The sequence below is a fragment of the Thermobia domestica genome, chromosome 14 (genome assembly GCF_964235325.1).
Source record: "Thermobia domestica chromosome 14, izTheDome1.hap1.1, whole genome shotgun sequence".
NCBI classification, from domain to species: Eukaryota; Metazoa; Arthropoda; class Insecta; order Zygentoma; family Lepismatidae; genus Thermobia; species Thermobia domestica.
In genome coordinates this window covers 168,313,384-168,335,059 of record NC_137467.1, presented here as the reverse complement: position 1 = coordinate 168,335,059, position 21,676 = coordinate 168,313,384, and the positions used below count along the sequence as shown (strand labels likewise).

The window sequence follows — 21,676 nt, the reverse complement described above, 5'->3', positions numbered from 1 at the left end:
TATAAGTTGAAAAGTTTCCAGGTTTACCATTCTGACGTCATACCGAAACATAGTTCTGTCATTGGATATAAATTTTCTTAATTTCAGACCAATGTAGAATTTAGTCAGGTACCTAATTTTTCCCTCACCCCCTCTCAGTAGTCCATAGTCACTTTCAGATCCGGTTATATCTGGATTTACCAAATTTCCATTCGCTTTGTAATTTCCGCGGCTAAAGTTTTCTTTCTGATTGGAGGAATTCTCCTACCTCTGGCTTTTTCGGCGCAATGTTATTAGAATAATAGAAGACACCTTACGGGACGCAGCTTATATTTTCGCCTACCTATCTGCGTTAAAAGGAATAGGATTTTAATAGAATTCAGGTAAAAATATGATTTAATTTCATAATTGAACACTGAAGGCTGTGTAGGAGCCCCCAAAACAGTGAAAAAAGCTACATTTTCCGTAAAGAAACAATAAGTTAGTGAAGCATCCAGTTCTGTTTTTCTAGGAAGCCATGTTTGCTGCCCAGCTATAATAGCAGAAGTGAAAGAGTGACTTTATTTTTTTTTTGTTATTCCAAATTCAATTAGGGATTAGGGACATTACGACCTGATTAGTGCATGTTGGTCGTGTATACAGTAAATGTGATTTATCATTATTTATTTCGTAATTGCATGTATGTAGTAGGTTTGATAGTACTGTAAATAATCATAATGGCAGCTTAAGTTAGTTCAAAAGGGCTCCTATCCCCTTTTCCAAATTGAACCAGTTCTAGCGGGGGAATGGGTTAGTTATTGTTCGTTTTAGGGCCTTTTCCCCTTTCAGGGGAAGGGTCCCTCCATAAACCTCGTTAAGGTGCCCCCCGGGCATCAATTTTTGGCAATCATTATGTAAACAATTGGTCAGGTCAATTGGACCTAGTGTTACTTTTCTCATTTTTGACCCCCTTTAAATTAAATAGAGCCGACTGTATATATCGACGAGGGAGTAATGTATTTTAAATCTAATGTGTTAGGTTATTTTCGTCAACATGCATGCAACTAAATGGTGCATGTTTAGTTTAGTTAGTTGTCTTTATGTATAGTACTAACAGTGGTGTATGTAGTTAGTAGGTTTGTGTGAGTGTGTGAATTTTCGATTTGGACAGTGTATAAATATGTGTTAATTTAGTACCATTTTCCTAACAGAAATAAACCAGAGTAAATATTAAATTTCTGATTAATGAGTACAAGTATAGATTTCAGTACACGGTAAATTATGCCTCCACTACAGCGCCACAGCGTCCGGTTTCGGTACTCAATTGTTTGTTGACAATACGACATCGCATAACTTAGTGATCTAGGTTGTTGGATTTTAGTCATTTATTCAAAAATTACTTTCATTGGACATGGTTTTCGGTTCGGATGAGTATACCTTCGTATAAAATAGCATGAGATCTTACTGTACTGAAAATTTCAGCTTGCTAGGTCCAGTAGTTAATGAATAATCCGCTGAAATAAAGAACACCTATTTTCTTAATAGAAGTAAAGTCCATATGCTGTTACTGTTCGTTTAAAAATGTAGTATTAAATTCTCTTTTCCCGTAGCTGTAGAAAATTCCATTGTTGCTTCAGTTTTATCAACAAATCAGAAATAGATTAATCGTTGACAATTTAACTTTCCGTAAATACATGTATGATTTTTTTTTTTAAACCTGCAAGGTAAATACAATTTGGGTGCTTCGAAATAAAGAGTACGTGGTTCGATGAATGTGATCGTGTGGTGGTTTGAGCGTGATAGATTGTGATAGTTATATATATATATATTTATTACTGCGTAATGTAAATATGTGTATGGCCTGCGTGTAAAATGTACGAAATAGGGTGTTTATAAAATATTACTTCGTGTGGAAATTAGTAGATAATGAATGAATGTAATGATGTGTTAATAATATGATATATAATATGAATGAAATGATGACCCCTATATTTAACCCTAGAAAGGCAAACTTCACTATCAACCCATTAAAGGTAAACATACGTAATATTTACGTACACACTACATAATGTTGTATAGATATTCGATTCATATAGAAACTATTATTGTTGGTTTGCTTAAGGTTAAAAAATGGAAGCTTTATTGTTTGAACAGTAATACAGCATAACTATTATTTTAAATTTTTTTAAAGTACATAGAAAAAGAGCAAAATAAACATTATTAACACTCAAGAACAAACCTCTGAGAAAGTCTAGATATATCACTGATTGTTTTTTGTTACTAGCAAATATTGAATTCATATTCAATAGCTCTATCACATTACATGCCAAATTGGTTCATAAGTCACACGCAGTTATAACACATTTTGATCTGATGTTCACCACATACTGGTTTGTTGCAGTTACGGCAATATGTAGTAGTCATCCTCTTCTTTCTATAAACACAGTAGGAACAGTATTTTCTTGCACCCTGTTGAGAAGGCTTGCACCCTTGCACCCTTGCACCCTGCGCCTTGGCACTTCCTTCTTCTTGGGAGGTACTTCCTTTCCCACTTTCTGATAACACCGTTGTCTTCTGTGCTTCTGTACTCTCCTTTTCTGAAAGAAGTACTTGTATGGTTTCCTTTAGGCTGCGTCTGATAGTAGGGATCATCAACCGATGTTTCTGCCATGATGTAGTCAATTGATTATGCAGAGCAAGCATGAAATGAAGTCTACTAAGAGGCTTTCTTTCGTCTCCATACTTCTTTGAAAAGTTGTGAACGTAGATAACGTAGGAATTGATGTTTGCTATGTTTAACATATTATAGAAAAAGCATAGGGGCCAGCGTCTTGTTTTTCTGTTGCAGTTCATTTTATGACACATCTGGTCTAAAAATGTCCACCGCTCCTTTTGTGTCATTGTAGTTTCTAATTATTTCCGGTTTTCCTGATGGCTCGTGGATAGCTGCATTTGAATGCATAGATGAAACAGCAGTTACGAGCTTTTCAGATTTAGGTCGAAAAGAAACTGCTGTAAGATCTTCATGGTGTAAGAAGAAACTTGTTCCAACTTTCCGTTCCTGGAAATTTATGTTGGTGAATTCTGCAGGTAATTCTTTCTTGTTTTTCTTTATGGTACCTATTACAGTGAGGTTTTCTCGCAAGAGTTCCTGTACTAATGGCACACTAACAAACCAATTATCCATCGTGATATTACGATTAGATCCCTTGATGGTCGATATAAGCTTTCGAACGAAATAATCTGGTACTGGGATTCCTGGAGGCGTTGTTCCCTTTCCAAGATAAGGATCAGCATCTATCATGTATTTCGATGAATTATCACACATCATAACTATTTTTAAACCGTACTTATCAGGCTTCGATGGCAAAAACATGCGGAAAACACAGCGCCCTCTAAATCCCACTAGCTGCTCGTCTATTGTGACGTAAGCACTTGGTTTGTAGTGTTTCCGGCAGTTACACAAAAGCATTTCCCAAATATCTTTTATTGGAGCAAGCCTGCTTTCTTTTTTCTTTCTTCTCTACTTTCTCGGGAATCGAAACGAAGACAATTTATAAGAAATTTGAACCTAGTCTCTGACATAGTAGCTCTAAATCTGTCACCACAGTAGGAACCATCAAACAAAAGTTCCGTCGAGAGGTGGTTGTTTCGTAAAGCTGCTGCTAAAATCAAAATTCCGAATAGAGCATGTAATTCCTCAGAGGTGACATCTGAGATATTTGGACTGGTCTCTTGTTTGTAGTTTTTTCTCTGTCGGGCTATCTCTTCATTCGTATGAAGAAGAATGCAATCAATAATATCCTGTGAAAAGAATAGATTGAAGCAATCCCGAGGTTCGAGCACACCAGCCGCAGTAGGGGTAGGCACAGGCCTAAAATGAAGAATATTTCTTCTTGGGATCTTTCCACTTGAATCTGTCACTGGATTTGTCTTCCAGGGAAAACCATTTTTTCCTAGCAAATCAGTAACACCACTAACTGTCACTTGCATTTCATTTATTACAAGTCTTTCATTTCCCTTCTCAGCCCTAAAATATACTGCCCTCGCTGTCTGATTTTGCCCAGAGTCTTCTCTTGAATGCGTGGCTTCACTGCTATTTTCGTTTTTACTACATTTGGCAACTTTCCGCTTTTTGGTTGGATTTGGGGTTTCACATTCAACAGTTCGAATAGCTGACACAAAATGTTGTTCAATATCACTTTCACTGGGATAATAATCTGGATCTTTGTCGGAGTCATCTGCTTCTTCTTCCGATCTCACATCAAATTCAACGTTATCTTCCTCCATTTTTGAGTCTGAGGTCTCCTCTAATATCCGTAAAATAGCTTCCTCGCTATGTATTGCACCACACTCGTCCATTTTTGTAGTAATAATTAAGTCTTTACGAATGTCAATGGTAGATTGATAGTAAACATACGTAAAAGATGCGTGCAAGAAAACTAACGTTAAAGGTAAACACACGCTAAAATTACGTGTAAGAAATTACGCTAAAAGGTAAACATACGCCAAATTTACGTACAAGGTTCTAAACTCAATCGTTTGGCACAGAGAACATAACACCTGCCGAAGTTATTAATGTGGGAACTTCAAGCCAACTAACCCGCGATAGCATATCTAGAAGTTGGTGCTTCTACACACAGTTCCTGCCACGTCACATCAGTGTTTCCAACACGTATACGTAAAATTTACGTAGTTTACCTTTCTCGGGTTAAATGGATAGGCCTAGTGAATTTTATATAGTGAAAATACGAATATGTTTACGAAGAAAGAAAGAGAAAAAAAAAATCTCTCGCGTTTTGACTTCCACACCAGTGCATTCATCCAACCGAGTTTGCTACTTGGATAGTAAATTATAGTTGGGAATTGTGTGTTACTTTGCATTTATGTACCTCCTAACAACAGCCCCAGATCTTAAGCCTTTCAATAGATAGAGTAGCATCATGTGGGAATTACTTCTAAAGGTTGACAGAAATGATAATTAAGAAAACCAACTGCTATATCCTGTGATCATCGAAAAGTACAGGTTTCGGTCATTTGTACCTTTAGCATTCATTGCCTCTCCGAGATTTTTTTTTTTTTTTTGTTGCTTACCTTATTTATTTATTGTGCAGTGTTCATATAACTCAGTTCGGACTATCCGATTAAATTAACTGCTACTAAATTAATATTCATGGATAGCGTACCCGGATGTCGACCCCTAGTCCCCTTAAGTATTTTCGTTTCTTTTATTAGTTTAATTAGATGAGGGAAATTAACGACATCCCAGACTGTGGCGTGTCTGCGCGGGGTAGCCATCGGTGAAATTTGGCAATAGAAGTCACCGATCCAAAATTCAGTTTATTTATTTAATTTTTTTTATTTTTGGCGAATTACTAATTAGGGATACCTTAGCTATTACTCTAATTTCATCCCTATTCTGGAATCTTCTAGTTTCCAAGAGGTCGGATGATTTTTTTTTCTTTTCTTGAAATTCTAAATTAGCGCCTTCTCTAACCTTCCGGACGATTTCCGGGAACCTGCTGGTTTGGGCCGGATACGGGGATCGGATTTCAATCTTACAACCAAATTCTTGTGGGATTGGGATCTGATGGACACAGAACTTGCATCCTTGGCAGCAGGGCGTTCCTTGAGTCTACGTATTTGAGTAGACCACCCTTTTGGCATGTTAAGAATATTTTGGCTATGGATTTTGTTGAGAGCGAAATTCGATTTCTGTCTTTGTAGCGTTAGTTATTTCCCACTTAAGTCTTTGGCGCCACTATTTCTTCGTCTTCCTTCTTCTCTATCTCTCTCTGTCTTCATTACTTCGAGATTTTTTTTTTTTACTTTTTCAACCTTCCCCCCCCCCCCCGGTTTCTGAAACTCATGAAAATGTACAATATTTCATTTCACTTATTTCGATCGTATGTACTAACTGAGACATCGAGGGATGCAATTCGTGGAGGTATTGCAGCACAACTCAGGACCATTTTCGCGATATTCAATCCACCACGGGAGAAATTGACGAGAAGGTACACTATGCTTTCAGATTCCTAGAAACCTTCGTTATTCATTGATCATACAACTTATATCAATTGATTACTGATTTCTGGTTTTTATTTCTATTGATTGGTCATATAGTGTGTATGTATTAATAGTTTGGGCCCACTAGTTTCGAATAACATTGATTTTTTTTCCTGTATATACATCTATATATGTACTTACATAGTGTTAAAAGTTACGTGCCTGCTCTATTTGTTGCATTTTCCACCTCTTATGTCAACTCATTAAATAACACCAGCTATTTTGTTTTTTGTATATATACGCGGATCTTTGGTAAACTGAAAATGATTATTGATTATCGGGTTTATTCATATGAAATACAATGTTGCAACCTTATGAAGGAAAAAGGTGAATGTTGATAGTCAGGGTTTTTGTTTTGTCTTTGAGCCAAATAAATATAAATATTTATAAAATATGAATACTTGTCGAATATGAACGGTGATGTAGAATTTAAACGTCGATGAAATATTAAGATAGATATTAAAGTGAAATTTATTGTATTGATTAATATGAATACATATATATATATATACGAGTATGTATGTAATGGGCTCGATATTTACCCTGGTCTTGTTAGGTTGCCATAGATTTTAGACACCCGGTATTAACTAACTATTTGTGATATATAGTATTCCCGCGTAAATTGTCATAAATTACTTTTTGTTGAGTTGTTATTAATTTTTGTAACTATTAAAGTGGAATATAATGTTAACTACTGCATGTGAATAAAACAAGTAGCGGGTCGTAAGATAAATAAGAATAACCCTAATCCTTACCCAAATTTACTTTGCGAGTGAAATTAGCAACCTACGAAACAGTGCGCCCCTCCAACGAATCTTTCCATTAGTGAACCATGAAACAAATCCTTCCCCTACGATCGGAAACCAAACTATTCAATATTTAGAATCTTTTGACTATAAGATCTATATTAGGAAAAAAATTAGTGATCTTAAATTCAACGAACTGAAATCTGTTTAATAAGTTAATATTAATACCGGAATATGGAAATATGTTCCCAATATCTGTGACTGGATTTGATAATTTTTTCTCTAATATTAACAAACTTTGAAATTTTAGATCAAGTGTGTCGAGTGACAAAATGAAAAATATAAACATATATGTGATATGAAGCAATTAGTTGTCTATAGTTAAAACAAAACCAATTGAATACTCTCATGGACACAAACCACAGTGCGTAAAGAGAGTTAAAAAAAAAAAAAAAGGAGCTATTATCGACGTAAAAACAAAGACTCATAAAACTGTCGATATGTCTCCTATTGAGACAAAGACTCAATAAAATATTACTAAAGTTTTTTTTTTTTGAATGATTAACCAATTATTTTTTCTCTTCTGCCTGCAACGATATGTATTCATTGCACTGAATTTTAAATATATCTTGACCCTTGAAGTTTTTTTTTTCTTCTTTTTTCTTGTTTCGTCTTTGGTTTAATTCTTTTTCATGTAATTCAACTTTTAATATATATATAAAAAGGGAAATGTGTTATTTGATCTTGTTGCAAGTAGCGAATTTTTGTGCATGTTTATGAAACATTCTTTTCATGTATTAAATTTTTTGTTATGTTAAACTAAATCTTCTTCTATTGAAATGTAATAAATGTATATAGTAATGTAGTTAGGTTAGTTTAATTTAACTAAATACAACCCGAAGTATACATTGTCCTGTATGAATGTGTGTGTGAGTGAAATGTAGGTTTAGTATTAAGTGCATCCATTATTTTGACATATATGTGTGATTTATTATAATTAATGGTAGTTATCAATTAAACTCATTGAATGTTAATACTAACTTAAGTTGGCTCTATGAAGGAAGTAAAAAGGACTGAAGTAGCCTGAACGAATGATCATCATGAGAGAACTGTGAAAGTCAAAATCTTCGACAAATATGTGATATTCTGATTTTTTTTTTTTCTGTGGTCGTTTCTAACATGCCATCAACTTCGTCGTTCATTTTTCAAATATTGAATATTAGTCTAGAACTTCTGGAAATATTGAATAAACTGTAAACTTAAACTTTCTCATCTATCTCGGATCTAGATCGGGATAATTTGGTAGTTGGGGTTAAATGGATCTAGATCGGGGATGTATGGGTTAACATGTGTCTACCCTTGATCACCTGAATACCAAATATTAACCCAATAGCTATTGGAATTCGATAATTATTCACTTTCTTTACCATATTTTTCAAAATATGCAGTAACAGTTTCCTTTTTATTACCTTCTTACTTTACCTCTTTCCTCTTCTATTTTCCTTTTCCTTTTTCATTCTTCTTCTTCTATTTTTTTAATAAAACTGAAAAGGGGGTCGTGACTGGGAATCCTAGAGATAATAAACACGGTCATGTATTTAGTTATTTTATTTCATTCTCTTTAGAAGTCCGATAAAAAGTTTTCTCGTTTCGATCGAATCTAGTATGTTCAAAATTAAGAAACGGCTAATATATTCCAACGTAATTAGACATAAGCTGATAGCTTCATGAACATCCCCACCAGGGGTGAAGGATTCCCACTTACGACTTATTCTTTTCTTCAAACAGTTTTAGACTGACAAGCAGTGACAGGATTCGTTGTTATGGAACCTTTGTTTCTATGGCAACGGCCCCTCCCCCCTTTTTTCAGTTTTAGAGTGGCGACCGTGACAGGACTGTTGCCATGGTAACCATGTTTACTGTGGTAACGGATCTGAAAATGCTTATTGAATAATACCAGTTATCATGCCAATTAGTTTGAATTGGTGAATCGCGATAAGAATGGTTGTCATGGCAACGTTTGTTTCCATGGCAACGGATCTCAGTTTAAATGGCGACCGATAGATTTGAAATTTTTTTTAAGAATGTCAAAGAGTGAGGTTGAAGGCATGTTGAATTGATTACAACATTGAAATTAATAAGAGAAATTTTATAGTCAAATGAAATAAGTAAAGTCGTTGGCTACTTTGTCATTTTTGTTTCCTTTTCAAAGGGGGAGAAAGAGAAGGAGTGTCCAAATTTTTCTAAAATTAGAATTAAACGCTAGAAGGGTTTCAAGGAAGGAAAGAGAATGGGAGTCCTTTAAGTCATGAATAATACTTGTCTGGATAGCAAATAAGTATTTTATAGTATATGTGTATTTTTGCTATATATATCTTGTCTTTTGTAAAGTGTAAAGTGTCTCGAAACTATGGCAACAAAAAAGGTTGTGGTGTCACAGGGCGAGTGTGAAATCACGTGCACTCAATGCACATTAAATGAAAAAGAGAAAAGATCTCGCGCCCCGCGAAGATTAATTAGATGCACCGGTTGTGGACAAAAATGGATCCACTTTGCTTGTTCCAATTTAGATGACACTGCTGAAAATGCAGAAAAGGTGCAAACCGGCGAAATAGAAAAATATTGTGAGGACTGTGAAAAGGACCGAGGCCAAATATCTCCAGCGGAGATATCTGACCTCGACGATGAAGAAAAAAATGAAAATCACAGTAATTCTCGGGATCAGACGGCAAACCCGAAGGAAGGAATGTCATCTGGAGGGTCTGACACGTCTGCATTAATTCGCCAGATGATGGAAATGATGCATGAAAAATTTTCTAACATGGAACAAAATAATACAGAAATGAGGCGTGAGATAAATCAGAAAATAGATCAGAATAGTGAAAACTTAAGGCGTGAGATAAATCAGAAAATAGATCAGAATAGTGAAAACTTAAGGCGTGAGATAAATGAGAAGTTTGATACCTCGAAACGAGAGACCGACGCTCGATTCGAGGTATTAAACAATAAATTCGACCAGATTTGTTTAGACTTTGCCTCTTCGATTAGTAATCTGAAAGAGCAAACGTCTACTGAATTGGAGCAGGTTAGATACCGGGCCCAACAGTCTACCGAGCAGCTCAGAGACGAAACAAATGAGAAACTAAACGAAATAGATGTAAAGTTTGAGGGTACAAACAAAAGATTTGGTGACATCGAACAAAAGGTTGAACAGCAGCAGGCTGAAATAAGTAGATTGAATGTTGTAATATCCGACCTATCAATAGAAACTAAACTAGAGTCGGTTGATCAAAGAATTAGTCGAATTCAAACTGAGGTAGACAGTATTAAGGGGAAGATTACTAAACTGGAAATCGTCAAGTCTGACATCTCCTATCCTTTTCCTGATAGCGATTCTATAGGGAAAAATTTCCCAGAAACGAGTAACGTCCTCCCGGGAAAGAGTCAAGTGTTGCCTGATGCACGGGACACAACCATGTATTGTCCCCCGCATCAGCCAACCTCGAAATCATGGTTGAGTAATTTCGATGTACCGATGCAGTCGAGTGTTGTGACTACAACAGTCACTAGCGTAAATGCTCACTCTACTTTTGGAATGGTACAATCTTACAGCGTGCTGCCAGGAGGGGAAAGGAGATGTGCCGGACCGTCAGTTACTGCAGTGGTGGGTCCTAAATTCGAACCTTACATGGTCAATACTAACTATAAAACCTCTCTTGGTCATATGGGAGCGTTCAGTTCAGTGACCACTCCGTCGGTGGCAAATCCGGTGACAACCCCAACCGCTCAGGATAATGCGTTGATTCCACTAGATTCTTTTCCTGCCCCGTATAGTATGAGCTCTAAAGTTTCCCTCCGGGATATTGAACGTTTTCCCACTTTCGATGGGAACATTACTAACGGGTTACCTCGAGTTTTCCTGCGGAGACTGCAGCAATATTTAGACATGTACAAACTTACTGATGGAGAACGCCTACAAATAGTTGAAAAATGTTTGATCGCCGCTTCGGGCGCATGGTTTGCCTCGGTTAAATACCAAATCCGGACGTTCGGTGATTTTTTGATTCTTTTCAAAGAAGAATATTGTAATGAGCACATCGAACGACTCCAAAAAAGAAACTTACAATCACTCCGGTATGATCGCTCCAAGTATGGATCCCTCTTGGACTATGCTTGGAAAATTATCGAACTATATTATCAGATAGCTGAACATCCCTCTCAGGCCGAACTGGTAGATATTATAGTTAACGCTCTTCCACCCGATGAGTCCCGGGCCATAGCGTCCCACTTGTGCCAAACGGTGCGAGAAGTCACCTCACGTTTAGCTGCCTTGTGCGGTAAGGAAGTTGGTGGTCCACCAAAACGATACTTCGCCCGACAGGCAAAGATTCTAAAACCGACGAAGACGAAGGTAACGGCAAGTTGCCAGACAGATTTCCTGAGTTATACCCAAGCTGGATCTCGTTATCCTAGTGGGTATGGCTCAGAAAACAACAATAATGGCCGGCGACTGTTTAGGAATCGGCCCATGTTCAACAATCGCCGGAGTTATCGTCCCTATGACCGTACCAACATGGCATCGAACCCGGATAGGGGCGATAACACCAGGAGGAATTTTAACAGGACGTACGGAAGAAGGGAGAACGGTAATAGTCAGGGCAATAATAATAACAATAATAATAACAATAATGTAAATCGACCCCAGAATTCAATCCATTCGCAAGTGCGTGGTAACGGTGAGCCTAGAACAATATTAAATGGCAGTGATAGACGGGAAACTGCGGCCTAATGTCATCTGATATGCTAGTCGGCGAGTGAAGCCTTACGAGTTGTATCTGTCGATTTCTCAGTTATAACTTCTGTCCGTTCTATTGCTATATGAACACTACTGAAAAAAAAAAAAGAAAGTATCGGAACTCACAATTTTCGAAATTTAAAGATTTTCAATTGTACAGAAGATAAACGTAATGAATTACTCGCGCAATACCCCAAGTAGATATAATATACTGTCCTAGTGTGACTGGTAATGTTTGAATGAGATGAATGAGTGTGTTAATTTAACAAGCATCAGTAGTTAGTATTCCCAATTAGAAAAATTTTGTTATTCTAACAAAATTTTGTTAATGGGCCGGGGAAAACTGTAATGTACCATTACAGTTGAAAGTAATGGCAATTTTTTTTACACACCCTGTACCTAGTAATTTTTTTTTTATTCAATTTCGGTTTAGCTACACAATTTATTTACTCTCTCTACTTCGAATTAAATATAATGAACCCAAAGGTTTCGTTAGTAACCATATTCCCACTGTATAATATATTTATTTACATTTTGATTAAGTGTAAATCCCATTTTCTGATATATAAGTTGAAAAGTTTCCAGGTTTACCATTCTGACGTCATACCGAAACATAGTTCTGTCATTGGATATAAATTTTCTTAATTTCAGACCAATGTAGAATTTAGTCAGGTACCTAATTTTTCCCTCACCCCCTCTCAGTAGTCCATAGTCACTTTCAGATCCGGTTATATCTGGATTTACCAAATTTCCATTCGCTTTGTAATTTCCGCGGCTAAAGTTTTCTTTCTGATTGGAGGAATTCTCCTACCTCTGGCTTTTTCGGCGCAATGTTATTAGAATAATAGAAGACACCTTACGGGACGCAGCTTATATTTTCGCCTACCTATCTGCGTTAAAAGGAATAGGATTTTAATAGAATTCAGGTAAAAATATGATTTAATTTCATAATTGAACACTGAAGGCTGTGTAGGAGCCCCCAAAACAGTGAAAAAAGCTACATTTTCCGTAAAGAAACAATAAGTTAGTGAAGCATCCAGTTCTGTTTTTCTAGGAAGCCATGTTTGCTGCCCAGCTATAATAGCAGAAGTGAAAGAGTGACTTTATTTTTTTTTTGTTATTCCAAATTCAATTAGGGATTAGGGACATTACGACCTGATTAGTGCATGTTGGTCGTGTATACAGTAAATGTGATTTATCATTATTTATTTCGTAATTGCATGTATGTAGTAGGTTTGATAGTACTGTAAATAATCATAATGGCAGCTTAAGTTAGTTCAAAAGGGCTCCTATCCCCTTTTCCAAATTGAACCAGTTCTAGCGGGGGAATGGGTTAGTTATTGTTCGTTTTAGGGCCTTTTCCCCTTTCAGGGGAAGGGTCCCTCCATAAACCTCGTTAAGGTGCCCCCCGGGCATCAATTTTTGGCAATCATTATGTAAACAATTGGTCAGGTCAATTGGACCTAGTGTTACTTTTCTCATTTTTGACCCCCTTTAAATTAAATAGAGCCGACTGTATATATCGACGAGGGAGTAATGTATTTTAAATCTAATGTGTTAGGTTATTTTCGTCAACATGCATGCAACTAAATGGTGCATGTTTAGTTTAGTTAGTTGTCTTTATGTATAGTACTAACAGTGGTGTATGTAGTTAGTAGGTTTGTGTGAGTGTGTGAATTTTCGATTTGGACAGTGTATAAATATGTGTTAATTTAGTACCATTTTCCTAACAGAAATAAACCAGAGTAAATATTAAATTTCTGATTAATGAGTACAAGTATAGATTTCAGTACACGGTAAATTATGCCTCCACTACAGCGCCACAGCGTCCGGTTTCGGTACTCAATTGTTTGTTGACAATACGACATCGCATAACTTAGTGATCTAGGTTGTTGGATTTTAGTCATTTATTCAAAAATTACTTTCATTGGACATGGTTTTCGGTTCGGATGAGTATACCTTCGTATAAAATAGCATGAGATCTTACTGTACTGAAAATTTCAGCTTGCTAGGTCCAGTAGTTAATGAATAATCCGCTGAAATAAAGAACACCTATTTTCTTAATAGAAGTAAAGTCCATATGCTGTTACTGTTCGTTTAAAAATGTAGTATTAAATTCTCTTTTCCCGTAGCTGTAGAAAATTCCATTGTTGCTTCAGTTTTATCAACAAATCAGAAATAGATTAATCGTTGACAATTTAACTTTCCGTAAATACATGTATGATTTTTTTTTTAAACCTGCAAGGTAAATACAATTTGGGTGCTTCGAAATAAAGAGTACGTGGTTCGATGAATGTGATCGTGTGGTGGTTTGAGCGTGATAGATTGTGATAGTTATATATATATATATTTATTACTGCGTAATGTAAATATGTGTATGGCCTGCGTGTAAAATGTACGAAATAGGGTGTTTATAAAATATTACTTCGTGTGGAAATTAGTAGATAATGAATGAATGTAATGATGTGTTAATAATATGATATATAATATGAATGAAATGATGACCCCTATATTTAAATGGATAGGCCTAGTGAATTTTATATAGTGAAAATACGAATATGTTTACGAAGAAAGAAAGAGAAAAAAAAAAAAATCTCTCGCGTTTTGACTTCCACACCAGTGCATTCATCCAACCGAGTTTGCTACTTGGATAGTAAATTATAGTTGGGAATTGTGTGTTACTTTGCATTTATGTACCTCCTAACAACAGCCCCAGATCTTAAGCCTTTCAATAGATAGAGTAGCATCATGTGGGAATTACTTCTAAAGGTTGACAGAAATGATAATTAAGAAAACCAACTGCTATATCCTGTGATCATCGAAAAGTACAGGTTTCGGTCATTTGTACCTTTAGCATTCATTGCCTCTCCGAGATTTTTTTTTTTTTGTTGCTTACCTTATTTATTTATTGTGCAGTGTTCATATAACTCAGTTCGGACTATCCGATTAAATTAACTGCTACTAAATTAATATTCATGGATAGCGTACCCGGATGTCGACCCCTAGTCCCCTTAAGTATTTTCGTTTCTTTTATTAGTTTAATTAGATGAGGGAAATTAACGACATCCCAGACTGTGGCGTGTCTGCGCGGGGTAGCCATCGGTGAAATTTGGCAATAGAAGTCACCGATCCAAAATTCAGTTTATTTATTTAATTTTTTTTATTTTTGGCGAATTACTAATTAGGGATACCTTAGCTATTACTCTAATTTCATCCCTATTCTGGAATCTTCTAGTTTCCAAGAGGTCGGATGATTTTTTTTTCTTTTCTTGAAATTCTAAATTAGCGCCTTCTCTAACCTTCCGGACGATTTCCGGGAACCTGCTGGTTTGGGCCGGATACGGGGATCGGATTTCAATCTTACAACCAAATTCTTGTGGGATTGGGATCTGATGGACACAGAACTTGCATCCTTGGCAGCAGGGCGTTCCTTGAGTCTACGTATTTGAGTAGACCACCCTTTTGGCATGTTAAGAATATTTTGGCTATGGATTTTGTTGAGAGCGAAATTCGATTTCTGTCTTTGTAGCGTTAGTTATTTCCCACTTAAGTCTTTGGCGCCACTATTTCTTCGTCTTCCTTCTTCTCTATCTCTCTCTGTCTTCATTACTTCGAGATTTTTTTTTTTTTACTTTTTCAACCTTCCCCCCCCCCGGTTTCTGAAACTCATGAAAATGTACAATATTTCATTTCACTTATTTCGATCGTATGTACTAACTGAGACATCGAGGGATGCAATTCGTGGAGGTATTGCAGCACAACTCAGGACCATTTTCGCGATATTCAATCCACCACGGGAGAAATTGACGAGAAGGTACACTATGCTTTCAGATTCCTAGAAACCTTCGTTATTCATTGATCATACAACTTATATCAATTGATTACTGATTTCTGGTTTTTATTTCTATTGATTGGTCATATAGTGTGTATGTATTAATAGTTTGGGCCCACTAGTTTCGAATAACATTGATTTTTTTTCCTGTATATACATCTATATATGTACTTACATAGTGTTAAAAGTTACGTGCCTGCTCTATTTGTTGCATTTTCCACCTCTTATGTCAACTCATTAAATAACACCAGCTATTTTGTTTTTTGTATATATACGCGGATCTTTGGTAAACTGAAAATGATTATTGATTATCGGGTTTATTCATATGAAATACAATGTTGCAACCTTATGAAGGAAAAAGGTGAATGTTGATAGTCAGGGTTTTTGTTTTGTCTTTGAGCCAAATAAATATAAATATTTATAAAATATGAATACTTGTCGAATATGAACGGTGATGTAGAATTTAAACGTCGATGAAATATTAAGATAGATATTAAAGTGAAATTTATTGTATTGATTAATATGAATACATATATATATATATACGAGTATGTATGTAATGGGCTCGATATTTACCCTGGTCTTGTTAGGTTGCCATAGATTTTAGACACCCGGTATTAACTAACTATTTGTGATATATAGTATTCCCGCGTAAATTGTCATAAATTACTTTTTGTTGAGTTGTTATTAATTTTTGTAACTATTAAAGTGGAATATAATGTTAACTACTGCATGTGAATAAAACAAGTAGCGGGTCGTAAGATAAATAAGAATAACCCTAATCCTTACCCAAATTTACTTTGCGAGTGAAATTAGCAACCTACGAAACAGTGCGCCCCTCCAACGAATCTTTCCATTAGTGAACCATGAAACAAATCCTTCCCCTACGATCGGAAACCAAACTATTCAATATTTAGAATCTTTTGACTATAAGATCTATATTAGGAAAAAAATTAGTGATCTTAAATTCAACGAACTGAAATCTGTTTAATAAGTTAATATTAATACCGGAATATGGAAATATGTTCCCAATATCTGTGACTGGATTTGATAATTTTTTCTCTAATATTAACAAACTTTGAAATTTTAGATCAAGTGTGTCGAGTGACAAAATGAAAAATATAAACATATATGTGATATGAAGCAATTAGTTGTCTATAGTTAAAACAAAACCAATTGAATACTCTCATGGACACAAACCACAGTGCGTAAAGAGAGTTAAAAAAAAAAAAAAGGAGCTATTATCGACGTAAAAACAAAGACTCATAAAACTGTCGATATGTCTCCTATTGAGACAAAGACTCAATAAAATATTACTAAAGTTTTTTTTTTTTGAATGATTAACCAATTATTTTTTCTCTTCTGCCTGCAACGATATGTATTCATTGCACTGAATTTTAAATATATCTTGACCCTTGAAGTTTTTTTTTTTCTTCTTTTTTCTTGTTTCGTCTTTGGTTTAATTCTTTTTCATGTAATTCAACTTTTAATATATATATAAAAAGGGAAATGTGTTATTTGATCTTGTTGCAAGTAGCGAATTTTTGTGCATGTTTATGAAACATTCTTTTCATGTATTAAATTTTTTGTTATGTTAAACTAAATCTTCTTCTATTGAAATGTAATAAATGTATATAGTAATGTAGTTAGGTTAGTTTAATTTAACTAAATACAACCCGAAGTATACATTGTCCTGTATGAATGTGTGTGTGAGTGAAATGTAGGTTTAGTATTAAGTGCATCCATTATTTTGACATATATGTGTGATTTATTATAATTAATGGTAGTTATCAATTAAACTCATTGAATGTTAATACTAACTTAAGTTGGCTCTATGAAGGAAGTAAAAAGGACTGAAGTAGCCTGAACGAATGATCATCATGAGAGAACTGTGAAAGTCAAAATCTTCGACAAATATGTGATATTCTGATTTTTTTTTTTTTTCTGTGGTCGTTTCTAACATGCCATCAACTTCGTCGTTCATTTTTCAAATATTGAATATTAGTCTAGAACTTCTGGAAATATTGAATAAACTGTAAACTTAAACTTTCTCATCTATCTCGGATCTAGATCGGGATAATTTGGTAGTTGGGGTTAAATGGATCTAGATCGGGGATGTATGGGTTAACATGTGTCTACCCTTGATCACCTGAATACCAAATATTAACCCAATAGCTATTGGAATTCGATAATTATTCACTTTCTTTACCATATTTTTCAAAATATGCAGTAACAGTTTCCTTTTTATTACCTTCTTACTTTACCTCTTTCCTCTTCTATTTTCCTTTTCCTTTTTCATTCTTCTTCTTCTATTTTTTTAATAAAACTGAAAAGGGGGTCGTGACTGGGAATCCTAGAGATAATAAACACGGTCATGTATTTAGTTATTTTATTTCATTCTCTTTAGAAGTCCGATAAAAAGTTTTCTCGTTTCGATCGAATCTAGTATGTTCAAAATTAAGAAACGGCTAATATATTCCAACGTAATTAGACATAAGCTGATAGCTTCATGAACATCCCCACCAGGGGTGAAGGATTCCCACTTACGACTTATTCTTTTCTTCAAACAGTTTTAGACTGACAAGCAGTGACAGGATTCGTTGTTATGGAACCTTTGTTTCTATGGCAACGGCCCCTCCCCCCTTTTTTCATCCGTTAAACAATGACCTCGCCAAGGTCAACAAGAAACTGGGCCGTTGCATTGGGAATTGTAGTGTTGTACGTACAGTTGTGTGCTATTGTGTGATTGTGATCATGACACAATGAGAATGATGTACTATTTGGAGCAATATGTGTTTATCGTTAAAAGTTTTTGGAGAACGGAATCTCTTGTTGCTACGCAAAGGACATTTAGAAACAAATTTGCCTCATGTTCTGCCCCAGACAGAAACACAACATTGTATCTAGTGAATAAATTGAAAGAAACAGAAAACCATCGGATCCCGCAGGCGAGTGCTGTGGAAGATGTCAGTTATCAACACGTTAGATCGCCCAAGAAATCTCTCCCTCACCCAAGGAAAACTTTTTTTTTTTTTTTACGTTTATGGGTGTTACCACTAACAAATACTTAATTTGTGTTCTCACTAACACTTAATTTGTATTCTGCAATGCCGCTTCAAAAATCCAAAACCTCATTCCAATTGAAAGGTACACTAATGAATATTTGCTGTTTATCTTGAGGCGTGGCCGATATTACACGCGATGAATTTAAACTAGTAAATATAGTCCCATAAATCTCCCATCTTTCCTTGATCAGTAGCCACAAACCGCATGAAAATCGGATTTCAGTTAGAAATTCTAGACTCAAATGAAATCCGAGAGTTATAAAAAAAAATCACCCTGTATATCGTGTATTATTGGAACGTGCACAATATATAATAGCATTAACGTCCAAATAAAATGCCGCACAATACATATATTTGATGTACGTATAGAACACTACTTTGACTACATAGTTTAGCATGTAGAACAAATATTATGTAATGTAATCATTTATTAATACTGCTGAATACTGTCAATGGGTATACACCTGTTGTGTTCAATATACAATAAATAAATAAATAAATCCTACACATCAAAATTGAAATTACGTCCCACCTTAAACTCGTTATTATTATTTAAAAAAAAAAAAAAAAAAAAAAGTAGTAGTGCCTAATTGAAAATGATCCTGAAGATTTAGCTAGTGGAACATTGACCACAATTCACTCATCATATAGCTTGTAGAGAATTAAATTATATAGGTATATCCACTTTATATACGTACATATATTATACATACCTGGCATTATGTGTATTGTTAAATTCTCCGATCGTGCACCGTATGTAGCGTGACAAAGGTAACTCTTATTCATTTCAAAAGTTCCATCTTTAAGAATATATCCTTCGCCACTTCTATACTCTGAACTCACCTGAAAGAGAGTGTTTTAAAAAGTCAGTGTTTATTCAGTACCTAGTGTCTGTATCATTCTACCTGCAATCCACATGGCTACATTATTAGATTTTGCCGTATATGTGTGTGACTGGTGTTCAGGTTGTTGAGCACATTTAGAATGTGTTTCTATGCATGTGAAAATCTGTGCATCATTGGACAACCTTTCATAATTCGGTATGTTGTAGCAGGCCGGTAGCCAGCTCAAAAATGTAGGGGGGGGCGATAGAAGTTAGGGGAGGCCCAATCCAACCATATTATAGTTCATCCCCATATTATAGTTAATTTGTAAGCCTACCATGAAAATTTTCGGGGGCTAGTAACACTTTAGGGGGGACCGGCCATATAGACCCCCTGAATTGTAGTGAGCGGTTTTGCACGAGGAACACACTCGAAATGGTTTAGTACCTCTATACTTGAGAAATATGCTTTTGAATTTGATATATGCGTAGTTTTGAAGCTCCATATAGATTGCAAGAACCTATACCACTTCCAGGAAATTCGAGAAGCGTATGAGGAAAATATTAAGAAAGTAACGAAAAATGCACTGTATACACAATGCTCCGTCGTCAAAATTTAGTGACTACAGTAGATATGGTTAGAAGTTGGTATCAGTCGGAAAAGGACAGATCCTACAAGTCATTGGTTCAGGTAGTGCACGCACTATCTCAGTCGAAATCTAAGGTTAGCAGAGTTGAGATTGTGTCTTGTGTTTTGTAACCAGATGGTTCGCAGATTACAGCTTGGATTGTATGATTAATCTGTTAATAAAGTCTTTAAAAAATTGGTTACCGCATTGGATATCTACTCAGGCAGTCCCACGACCAATTCCCACAGGTCCGAAATTTTTAAAAGCTTCCATTTTAATGCATACTCAGTGTAATATAAAAGATCTTTTCCGGTAGAAAAGAATATATGTAGATGTTCGAATGACAGGATATTGGAGTATGTCTATGAATGGAGACAAAAATTTACGAACTTATTGTGTTCAATTGTTCCAGATTTCGTATTTTCCGTTAATTTTAGTCATTTTTAACTCATGTATGGTCAGTTCTTTCTTCTTACATGCAATATATAGTAAAAATCTCCACTTTACAGCGTGAGTACATCTTATTCAAACAACACGTGCTATTGTTCATAAGCATCAGAGCAGCAGACGATACACAAAACCAGGAAGACACGAAGAACAGCACGACGGGAACCGAAGAGGAACGAGCCACTCAGAAATGGCCTATAAAAGTGGACCCAAAGAAGACGGAGGCATTAGTGGGCCACTGATCACTTAACCTATACCTGCTCCGGAGGTCATCTTGGACGAAGAAGTACTACCCTGCTTAAAATCCCTGGAGACTGCCTTGAGCGAAGGGAATTCCTAAACACAAACCGAACCTCACAAGGCTACTATGAGCTAAGGAAGTTACAAGGGACCATATACTGAAGTCGCTGCAAGATACCCTGGAGGCTGCCATGACTTAAAGGGGTTCTCGTATAAAACATTCCTTCCTTCACCTCTCTGGTCATAGGGAAGATTTAAGATATTAACTTTGTATTATCTTAAATCAAATGTATTATCTTGACACAAAGACTATTTTGTAAAATTTTGTAAAATAAATTAGATGAAGAGCTAGAATCCCGGACTAGCTAGGGTGAAGGGCTAGGCTACCCACACAAATATTACAATATAGTGAAATAATACATTATACACACATCAAGTTATAATGTCATTGATATATGGTACTCACTGGACAACATGCTCCAAACACAGCGCACCTGTCCAGGCATTTGAGATACTAGCAAAGGTACTAGATCCGACTTAATGGAGTTACTACAATCAGGAGCAAGCTACTTTTGCTGGTGACCACAGATATGATTTTATATGGTGATGTAAGCTCAGATAGCGTGTCATTTGATTTTAGATGGCGTCGTGACGTTAGATGATGAATACTGCTTAAGTGAAGCAATACAATTTGATACCTAAAGATTATGAGAGTACCCTTATATCGTGATTTTGTTCTTCTAAAATTAGTTTGACTCTAGGTCAAAATACTGAAAAATCTGCAAACCATAATGGTTGTACTAACTTTTATCTGTGTGTGTGTTAATAGTTTTTTTTTTTTTTTTAAATCAAAAGATCCAATATATTTCAATCATAAATGTCCCTGTGCGCCATATATCTAGAGAAGTACATATAGTGTAGCCAAACCCAAACTATCAGTTAATTCAGTATGATGGGCTTATTCTGTAGAAAATACGAAAACTCGATTTAGGGCCCGTTAAAAAAAATTGTGGCTCCTGATTCAAAAACTAATTATACTTGCGAAGGTCTCAATCTTTTGATACTTTTTTTTTTT

The 21,676-nt window shown here is 35.6% G+C and overlaps 1 protein-coding gene across 1 annotated transcript in view; it reads right to left on the bottom strand.

Moving 5' to 3' along the window:
* Positions 1 to 21,676, bottom strand: part of LOC145670458 (platelet-derived growth factor receptor alpha-like) — a 184,311-nt gene that overhangs the window by 130,650 nt on the left and 31,985 nt on the right. The window contains exon 5 of the mRNA XM_081739165.1: positions 19,176 to 19,305. Within this exon, the coding sequence (XP_081595291.1) occupies positions 19,176 to 19,305 (130 nt within the window). The remainder of the gene's footprint in view (positions 1 to 19,175; positions 19,306 to 21,676) is intronic.